General features: G+C 41.9%; 1 protein-coding gene across 1 annotated transcript in view; it reads right to left on the reverse strand.

The window, feature by feature from the left end:
* Positions 1 to 1264: 1264 nt before the first annotated feature.
* The window catches only part of LOC311327229 (uncharacterized protein), a gene marked incomplete at its 3' end in the record, with an annotated part of 11866 nt that continues 2695 nt past the window's right edge, over positions 1265 to 10435 (reverse strand). Inside the window, exons 2-17 of the mRNA XM_084460263.1 lie at positions 9724 to 9811; positions 9235 to 9496; positions 8492 to 8746; positions 8075 to 8317; positions 7659 to 7913; positions 7245 to 7487; positions 6829 to 7083; positions 6410 to 6585; positions 6150 to 6281; positions 5603 to 5655; positions 5271 to 5485; positions 4912 to 5168; positions 4538 to 4672; positions 3629 to 3773; positions 3393 to 3419; positions 1265 to 1533 (exon numbers count right to left, since the gene is read on the reverse strand). Of these exons, the coding sequence (XP_084316389.1) occupies positions 1265 to 1533; positions 3393 to 3419; positions 3629 to 3773; positions 4538 to 4672; positions 4912 to 5168; positions 5271 to 5485; positions 5603 to 5655; positions 6150 to 6281; positions 6410 to 6585; positions 6829 to 7083; positions 7245 to 7487; positions 7659 to 7913; positions 8075 to 8317; positions 8492 to 8746; positions 9235 to 9496; positions 9724 to 9747 (2946 nt within the window). The 5' untranslated portion in view covers positions 9748 to 9811. The remainder of the gene's footprint in view (positions 1534 to 3392; positions 3420 to 3628; positions 3774 to 4537; positions 4673 to 4911; positions 5169 to 5270; positions 5486 to 5602; positions 5656 to 6149; positions 6282 to 6409; positions 6586 to 6828; positions 7084 to 7244; positions 7488 to 7658; positions 7914 to 8074; positions 8318 to 8491; positions 8747 to 9234; positions 9497 to 9723; positions 9812 to 10435) is intronic.

Below are 10435 nucleotides of genomic sequence, written 5' to 3' on the forward strand. Positions count from 1 at the left end.
GACACTACTGATGCACAGGGCATAACGTGAAAAGACAAAAAATATATGTATAAATTAAATAAAGTAGCCTATAGGCTATGCTTTACATAACAACATAACAACACACCATTAGCCTACATAACAAATAGCTCTCTGTATTAGAGAAAGACAATCTCCCTCCCTCTTTCCATCCCCTTCTTCCCTCTCTCCCTCCCTCCCTCCTAGCTGCCCCCCGGCCCATCTGACGCCCACCCACCGCCCATCTGAGCACATCCCCCCCCCCCCCAGCCCATCTGAGCACCCCCCCCCCCAGCCTATCTGAGCACACCCCGTCATTTTTTGTAAATAACTTTTAACAGGATGTTTTTAAAAATCCTTTTTGTTTATAATGTTGCAGGCCAGACATTGTGTATACTTTTTTTTGTCTGGCTAGCCATAGTGTGATTTTGTGTGGTATTGTACTTTTTTAATAAAATAAATCGTTCTTAACTGTTAATGGTGTTGTGTCATACATTTTGTACCATAATTATGCTTGCTGCCTGACTATATGGTATTAATAGGCTCTAGAACTAGAATGATGTCACCTGGTTTGAAAGCTGAGGCTTGTTCTTGGCATTACCTCATATCATGTACATATTAAACTAAATAACAATGTAAAAGCTCATACATATCAAACAAAATAATCATGTAAAAAACACATTACCTCATATCATATACTGTACATGTACATATTGTATATAAAATACCCATGTAAAATCATCATTACTGTAACATTTTTACAAAGTAATAATTGTAATAAAAGACATGCCCATGCCAACAATATCAATTGTTAGCATTGGCACGGCACAGACACGGCCATGTTGACTACAGCAATGGGATTTGTAGCATCTACACAGCATCTCAAGTTTATACATGAATGTCACCTCTATCTAAAGTATCTCATGGTGACTACATGAATGTCACCTCTATCTAAAGTATCTCATGGTGACTACATGAATGTGATCTCCAACTACAGTATCTCATCTTCATGACACATGAATGAGATCTTTCTCTCATCTTCTCAGGAAGCTGTTAGAGACCCACAAACCTATTATCTGTCTAGCTTCTTTAAAGATATTTTTTTAGGGCTTTTCAGCTTTAATGGACAGGACAGTTAGAGAGAGACAGGAAACGTGGGAGACAGAGAGGGGGGAGGACATGCAGCAAAGGACCCGAGCCGGGAATCGAACCCTGGTCCGCCGCACGAAAGACTAGCCTTCATATGGTGCGCGCCTTACCCGGTGAGCTACCGGGGCGCCCCTCTGTCTAGCTTCTTAGACAGCTTCTCTGCCAGATCATTCTTGTCCATTCTCTTAAGGATCTCTTGTGTGAGGACCCCTGCTCCCTCATCGCAGTACTTGTCCACCATCCGGTCCACCATGTCCTCCTCATCACAGTTCTCCAGACAACCCTTCTTGAAGGGTACAAAGGTCTCCAAGACGTCCTGACAGAGGAACCTCTTAAACCTCTTCAGGCCTTTTGTACCCAGCTCCTCCAGAATGTTCAACAACAGATCTGAAACAGGCACAGCTTCATGGACAGAGAGAGAGAGAGAGAGAGAGAGAGACAGAGAGAGAGAGAGAGAGAGAGAGAGAGAGAGAGAGAGAGAGAGAGAGAGAGAGAGAGAGAGAGAGAGAGAGAGAGAGAGAGAGAGAGAGAGTAGACGGTGTCATTTTAATCAGCTTCTGCCTTGTTTTTAAACATCTTAGTTCAAAAAGTTTGGAAATAAATTAAATTAAAAAGGGAGCTCAGAGGGCACAGACCTCCACCCATGAATGCATGTCATGGCTGTGTGTGCGTGCGCACATGCGTTCGAGCAGGACATGTTTGGTATTGCAGGACATGTTTGGTATAGGTCGAGAGTTAAAACCCCTTGTATCTGTGACCATTGTGACTAGCTAGTGTAGTGTATTTTTATACTGTATTACATCAATACATTTGTATTACTCTCATGTAGTAATCAATTTACTAAGAATAATGAATAAACTTCACTTTAGGTAGAACTGTGTTATTATAACAGGTTAGTGACAACAGATGCCCTGTCCTGAGTAAACATTCCTTTGTCCCTGAGTCAATAAAGATAACACCTCGGAAGTCTACAGTTTTAAACATGATCTTAGGAGGACACAGGAAGAACCCAAAATTGCCCCATGTCCGGAGGGGGGCAGAGCTCAATGACCTGTTGACCAATTACAAGACTAGTTGATCAGATCTGTGTTAATGAACATCCCTTGTATGCAAATATGTTTGTAATGTGAAACCTGGCCTGAAGCCAGGATATATAAACTCGGATACCACCTTGTGAACCTTAGTATTGCCGAAGATTCGACCTGTGTAAAGGCTTGCTCAATAAATTGTTGATTTGACCGCATTTTTCTCCTGAAGTACTTTTTTACCCAAAAGTGAAGAATTGAAATATACCACATTAGGTATCGAGTTAAACAAACCTGCGTTCCAACGAGTGAAGTGGATATCATCAGCTCACACATAGTTAGATGCTACAATAGACTAGCTCGTATCTAGATACACCGTCCATAACTTTATAAATATGGTTCAGTGTGTTGTAAAGAGCTGTAATAACAGGCAGTCGAGGCCTATAGTTTTGGAGTTGTATTGGGGGGTTATTTCGTGACATTTGGAAAGTAGGCTAATCGGCCTAACCTGGTAGCAGTGAATGCCGCTAAGCTAGGCTAATCGGTCCAGGTCTCGCCACTCCATATTGCACGCACAGAGTTGAAAATGCTTCATACTGCTCGTCTACTCCAGGGAAAATGGAAAACAAGCCTATTTCCCCAAATCTTGGCCATGTCCTTTAAAGGCTTCTAAGTTGGACCATGCTACACCCTTCCACCGAGTTTAAACTTTTGCTTAATCCTGCTAACAGACAAACAAACAAACATAAAAAACAAATGCACCTGTGCACGCACGCCAACGAAAACATTACCTCTCGCCCTGCGCTGTCGCTGGGATGGAGGTAAAGATATTATGTCAAGATCTTGGACAAACACAACAAGATGAATCCAGTCAACACATTCTGATCTCAGCTAGACTGCACTTTACTACTACTACACAACCAGTAGGAGTTGTATTGTGGGACCTTTGATTGTGATTCTACTCACATCCTGAGTCTTTATACACTAGTCATGGTGTTGTATAGTTATTTAGTGATGTATACATTGTGGGGTTGCTCTTGCAGATGGAAGGTCACCATGAGATAAGTTACCTGTAGAGGTTTTTCCTACACCTGGAAAACAGACAGAAACATGTTTTACTATCCATGGACAGTATGACCACTATGATCACCATTATGATCAGCTAAACTGTGAGGTTGTTATTGCAGGTGAATTTATAAAAGGTTCTATGCCAGTAGTTACCTGTGGGGGCGCTGTCTCTACTTGAGGCTGAAAATGAGAGAGGACATTTTTATATTTAAATATCTGATTTCTGAATTAAAAAAAAAAAAAAAAAAAAAAAATTTGCAGCCATCTTCTCCTCAACCAGTTTAATTCAGCAGAGCAGCTAGTCCAATCACTGTTATTGTAAATACCATTAGTCCCACTACACATAAGAGATCAAAGCAGAGACAAGGAATTCTGTGGAATCCAGTTACCTGTAAGCCAGACCAGTTCGTCCCAAACAGATTCAGTACCATCTCTTTCTCTCAGAATAAGGCTCACGTCTTCAACAAAGCTTTTGAGGAACAGACTGAAACTTGTGAAGTAGTTTTCATACTCCGTTTCCCTGAACTCACCTTTCTGGAACACAGAGACAGACCATTCATTGAATAACAAGGAGGACCACACACAATAAACAAATTGTATATAGAGAAGTAAAGATGTCAAGGCCGCATAAATATTTAGGAATTCATTAATAGTTAACTCTGAGACTATGATGAAATCGACCATTGCTAATTTTATCAGTAGTTGTATGGTAATGGTGCTGTATGTGGAAAGGGAACATTTCTGAACAGTGATGGGGAGAACAGCAGTGGAAGATAGCTGCACATCCCTGTCATCACCCCCTGGCAAGTCGTTCTGAAATCTGATTTCCTGTCTGTACTATTACTAGTGCCTAAAGCCCCAGACGCACTGCAAGAGTCTGACGCTAGCGTTTTGAAGTACACCAATTGTTTTAAATGGCCGATCACGCACCAAAAGCGTTTTGAGGCGAGTCAAACTGCCTTGACGCTTCTACTCCCAACTTGTTTACATTTTGGAGCGTCAAATGGGGACAAGTCAATCTAAATTAAATCAGCTCCCTATCAAAGCTGACGCCTGCAGTGCGCCATAAGAGCGTCAAATGAGGCGAGTCGAATGAAGTGCGTCAATTGACTCTTCCAGTGCGTTTGGGGCTTAATGTCTTCTTTATTCTCATGAATTATTTCCCAAAACCCTAAACATTCTATTGTTCCATACATTCTATCATTCCAAACATTCTATTGTTCCAAAAATTCAATTGTTCCAAACATTACTTAAACCAAAGTCTTATTATGACCATATTTTTTATGGTCACATGTCACCTTTGGTTTTATTGTATGTTTATCTGGGGGCTCAGTGGAGAGGGTGTATTCTTTCTTTGGGGTCAGTTTGCAGTGAGGTCTTGACTCAATGTAGATCTCTTTATCTCCATTTCTTCTCCTCCTCTCGCATTGTACCTGCAGAGGGTCAACAGTTCAGAGTCCGATCACAATATACAGATTATAGGTATGAGAAATGTATTACTTATACTTTTTCTCAGTAGTTTCCATAGAATTAAGTACCAAAGTATGCTAATGCATAATGCAGAACCAGATACAAGAGGTTCTAAATGTTGTTGGCTAGTAAAGACAATCAGCTCTATAGGAGAAAGGTTTTCCTCAAGTTAATAACTTATTGGAAATCAACCCAATCTTACCTCCCTGAGCACAACATTGCTGGGCAGCAGCAACACATTCAAGATGGACCTCATATCATTGACAAGTGGTCGTTGGTAGAACAACAACACAAGAGCATTTCTAGGTGAGATGGGAGCGTCCTCATCCTCTACATTGCCATAGGCAGAGAATCCAGTGACGTTTATAATGACGTGCGTCTCGGTAATCATCGTGGGAGGGATTAACTCAAGACTCTGATCAGTCACATGGGCTACAGACAGGAAGTCACATCCACCCACTGGGAAGAAAAGGGAGACTTTACTTGTATGTTATTTTTAACACAATAGTGAGGATAATGTGAAAGATAATGAATTATTAATTTAAGTTATTCTTCCCTCACCAGAGTGGATCTCGCAGTGTGGGAGGTGCAGCTGACAGACAGACCCCTTCAGACATGTGAATTTGAACAGGGGTCCTGCAGGCCTCTTGCCACTGTGGGCTAGAAGCGTCCTGTCCCAGGTGGCTGTCCTGTAGAGCACCTCCCCCTCTCCCTCCATCCCAAACGCCAGGCCTGTTGTTCTGCACTGGAACACGCCTGCATGGAGGCACTGGAACCTGTGGGGCACAGGAAGCAGAGTTGCACATCATGACATTTCCTGAACTCAATGGCGGGGGACATTTTCAAGTTTATATTTCATTTTCTTAGACCAAAAACAAGAAAAAACGAATTACCGATAGGTTTCCTGGTTTTCATAATCAAGGAACTCTGGTGTAAATTCTACCCCCTAAAAAACAACCAATAGTTTATGAATTAGAAATTCAGAATGTATTTATTGTTATTATCAGTTTTTCAACGTACTAGGAATTTGCTGTCGGTGGTGGTGCTTAATATTGAGACAACATTGGACAGGGTGCAAGAACGAGACAGGACTGTGCAAAGTACCAAATGCTAGTGCAAAAAAAGGATTAGCTAAAAAATATATAAACAATATACAACAAGTAGTGCAGTCAGTGTAACTCACTGTGAATATGCGTTGAGTGAGTGTGTGAATATGCGTTGAGTGAGTGTGTGAATATGCGTTGAGTGAGTGTGTTAATATATGCGTTGAGTGAGTGTGTGAATATGCGTTGAGTGAGTGTGTGAATATGCGTTGAGTGAGTGTGTGAATATGCGTTGAGTGAGTGTGTGAATATGCGTTGAGTGAGTGTGTGAATATGCGTTGATTAGGCAGTGAATCATGGGTGTGAGCAAGATGAGTTGAACAGCAACCATGTTTACCAAGCCTGCCTCAGTCAGATGAGAGCTGCTTTGTGATTCATCCATCCCTTCATCTCCAGGAGGGAGAACGCTGTGGTGTAACAGAGTGGCTTCTCCTACCAACGGCTCTGCAGGTTTCTCTATTGCAGGTCCCTAGGGTGCAAAGCAACATGACAGGTACATGTACCTTTGAAATAACATTTGAAGTGGCAATCTTTTCTTGCTTTATCAGTCTTTCAGACAGTCTATCTCATTGTGTTTTCTGCTCATATTGCCCTCACCAGGTGCAGTGCATCTTGGTCTATTTTGATTCCTCTGTCTTTGCTGCTCAAAGTCTCCATGTCAGTATTACTGGTGGAGCCGCCAGCTTGTTGGAAAAGCTCCTCATCACTCTGTTTTTCCTGGGAAACTCTGTCAGAGGAGGATGGCTTTGAAGATTCTGCCCCACCAATGATTACTAATTGAAGCCAAGTGGAGAGAGAGAGAGAAGAGAGAGAGAGAGAGAGGGGGGGTGGGGGGGTGGAGGATAATATTAAGACAAGATGTTTCTGTATATTGGGTCTAAAACCAGTCCATGACAGCAGCCTCATAGCTAGAAAATGAACACACACGTAAATGTTTTCAAAGATGCCTTATTTTATGTAAACAATGTCCAATAAAATGCAATCTTATCAAATATTTATCTAAAATCCTGTATTACCTTCAATGTTGAGATTTCTCTGTAATTTCTCAGCAAGATCATTCTTGTTCATCCCCCTCAGGATCTTCAGAGTGATCTTCACAGCTCCCTCAGAGTCGTATCTCTGCACCATCTGATCCACTGTGTCCTGTCTGTCAGCGTTCTCCAGCTGGTTCTTTGGGATGGGAGGATAACCAGGCAGGCGAGTAGTCAGGAGAGACTGGAATCTCTTCAGGTCGTGTGTGTTCAGCTTCTCCAGAGTGGCCAGCAGCAGACCTGGTACAGTGGTAGAGATGAGTCGTTCCTTTAATGTTTATCCTCAGTTAATGTATTTGAAAATTCAGTTTACATTGGGTTTCTATTAGAATGACTGGGAGCTCATACACTCAACATCTTAACAGAGGGGTGAACTTGTAATGAGCAGATGGATCTATTACCTCTTCTCCTCATCTCCTCAGTAAGATCATTCCTGTTCATCCTCCTCAGGATCTTCAGAGTGATCTTCACAGCTCCCTCAGAGTCGTATCTCTGCACCATCTGATCCACTGTGTCCTGACTGTCATCGTCCTCCAGCTGGCTCTCTGGGATGGGAGGATAACCAGGCAGGCCAGTAGTCAGGAGAGACTGGAATCTCTTCAGCTCATCTGTGCTCAGCTTCTCCACAGTGGCCCGCAGTAGACCTGGTATAAACACAAAAACACTTCATACATTAAGTCAAACACTTCAGCTTATTTATGCGTCCTTTACAAACAACGTTTAATCTAACAATCATGTTTTAAGGAAAATATGCTAGTAAACAATGTCCAATAAAATGCAATCTTATCAAATATTTATCTAAAATCCTGTATTACCTTCAATGTTGAGATTTCTCTGTAATTTCTCAGCAAGATCATTCTTGTTCATCCCCCTCAGGATCTCCAGAGTGATCTTCACAGCTCTCTCAGGTTTGTATCTCTGCACCATCTGATCCACTGTGTCCTGTCTGTCAGCGTTCTCCAGCTGTCTCTCTGGGATGGGAGGATAACCAGGCAGGCCAGTAGTCAGGAGAGACTGGAATCTCTTCAGGTCGTGTGTGTTCAGCTTCTCCAGAGTGGCCAGCAGCAGACCTGGTACAGTGGTAGAGATGAGTCATTCCGTTAATGTTTATCATCAGTTAATGTATTTGAAAATTCAGTTTACATTGGGTTTCTATTAGAATGACTGGGAGCTCATACACTCAACATCTTAACAGAGGGGTGAACTTGTAATAAGCAGATGGATCTATTACCTCTTCTCCTCATCTCCTCTGCAAGATCATTCCTGTTCATCCTCCTCAGGATCTTCAGAGTGATCTTCACAGCTCTCTCAGAGTCGTTTCTCTGCACCATCTGATCCACTGTGTCCTGTCTGTCAGCGTTCTCCAGCTGGCTCTCTGGGATGGGAGGATAACCAGGCAGGCCAGTAGTCAGGAGAGACTGGAAAGTCTTCAGCTCTTCTGGGTTCAGTTTCTCCAGAGTGGACAGCAGTAGACCTGGTACAGAGACAAAGGCATTTCATACATTAAATCAAAAATGCTTCAACATTATTTATGCGTCATTTACAAACAAATTTAGGTCTAACAATCATGTTTTAAGTCAGCTATGCTAGTAAACCGTGTCCAATAAAATTCTGTCTCATCAAATATTCCTCTAATATCCTGTATTACCTTCACTGTTCAGATTTCTCTGTAATTTCTCAGCAATATCATTCCTGTTCATCCCCCTCAGGATCTCCAGTGTGATCTTCACAGCTCCCTCAGAGTCGTATCTCTGCACCATCTGATCCACTGTGTCCTGTCTGTCAGTGATCTCCAGCTGGCTCTCTGGGATGGGAGGATCACCAGGCAGGCCAGTAGTCAGGAGAGACTGGAATCTCTTCAGCTCTTGTGTACGTAGTTTCACCAGAGTGTCCAGCAGCAGACCTGGTACAGTGAGACAAATACATTTTATACAATATGTCTAACATACTTTGTGTTCTTATCCATCTTTACATACAACATTTAATCTATCAATCATGTTTTTTGAGTTAGGGACAGTGTTTCCCCTAGAAGTTTAAGTTGGAAATGCCAATAAACAACATCCAATAAAAATACTAGATGGCAGTAAGAGACCTGTTAACAAACGAAAGGCTAAAACGAATGTCCAGAGCCATATAATTCATGAGGGGCGGAGCAAAGGCACAGGGCGGATTTTGACAACTCAGGGAGAAATGCTGGAATAACAACAGAGACAACACGGTAGGGATGAGTCATTGAAGTAGGACACTATTACTATAGGACGCCATGGCTCCATGAAACAATCTGATTTCAGGTGGTTTTAATTAGCTTTGACAATGTTAATAAAATCAATTATTACAGCTTTAATATCTTAAAAGAGAGCTGCACTTGTAATGAACACATTTATACGTTACCTCTTCTCCTCATCTCCTCAGCAAGATCATTCCTGTTCATCCTCCTCAGGATCTCCAGACTGATCATCACAGCTACCTCAGAGTCGTATCTCTGCACCATCTGATCCACTGTGTCCTGTCTGTCATTGATCAACACTGGAGATCCTCCCAATCTCCAGTGATAGGGAGGATAACCAGGCAGGTCAATAAGGAAAAACTGGAATTCCTTCATCTCTCCTGTGTTCAGCTTCTTCAGAGTGTCCAGCAGCAGACGGCAACGAAACTGGATCACAAACGATGAAGCAGGTTGAGACCATGAATGACAGCAAACAACAGCAAACATTTAATAGATGACTTTATTATACTGACTTACCCACACTATCAGAATAGAGGACACACACACACACACACACACACACACTCACACATGCCACCCACACGCACACATACACACCCCACACACACACACACACACACACACACACACACACACACACACTTTAGTCTTACCAGTTCTGTCCTCTTTCTGCTCATCTCCTGAGTGTCCAGGTGAGGGGTTTGAGACGGTCCTGGTGAGCTCTTCCCCTCCTCAGCCTCCCTGCACACAGGAAACAGTCACTCCGTTTACCTGTTTGTGACTCAGTACATAATAATGACACAAAACAAAAGATGTGTAAATATCACACCCAAATATGAACTCACCAGTGTTCACATTGACTCAATACCCTCTGCACCACTTGCACACAACCACATACCTCAACGGCACACGCATCACACACTACATACAGTAACACTACACCATTTTACTATTGTTACTTCTTACTTATTATCATTAATTCCGATTTATTGAATATTCTTGTTATTGATTTACTATTTGATAATTTGCCGTCATTTGCTTTTGCTTATTGCCCAATTAAGCAAACATTTATCAAAGTTTTAATAAATTTTACGCGACCCACCAGTTGAGAAACGCTGGTGTAAACCATATACGTGGCTAATAAACAGATCTTGTATCTTCTTCAGAATAGGGTTGCAAAATTACGGTAATATTCAAAGTTGGAAACTTTCCATGGGAATTAATGGAAATGTACAAGTATGGGAATTACATAATGGAAATTAACGGGAATAATCTTGGAATTTTGGGGTTATTTATACCAACTGTATTTACCTTGTCATATACAGACATAAATATAAACATTTTTTTTCATATGCAGACATGCAG

This window comes from Borostomias antarcticus (genome assembly GCF_949987555.1).
Source record: "Borostomias antarcticus genome assembly, chromosome: 31".
Taxonomy (NCBI): Eukaryota; Metazoa; Chordata; class Actinopteri; order Stomiiformes; family Stomiidae; genus Borostomias; species Borostomias antarcticus.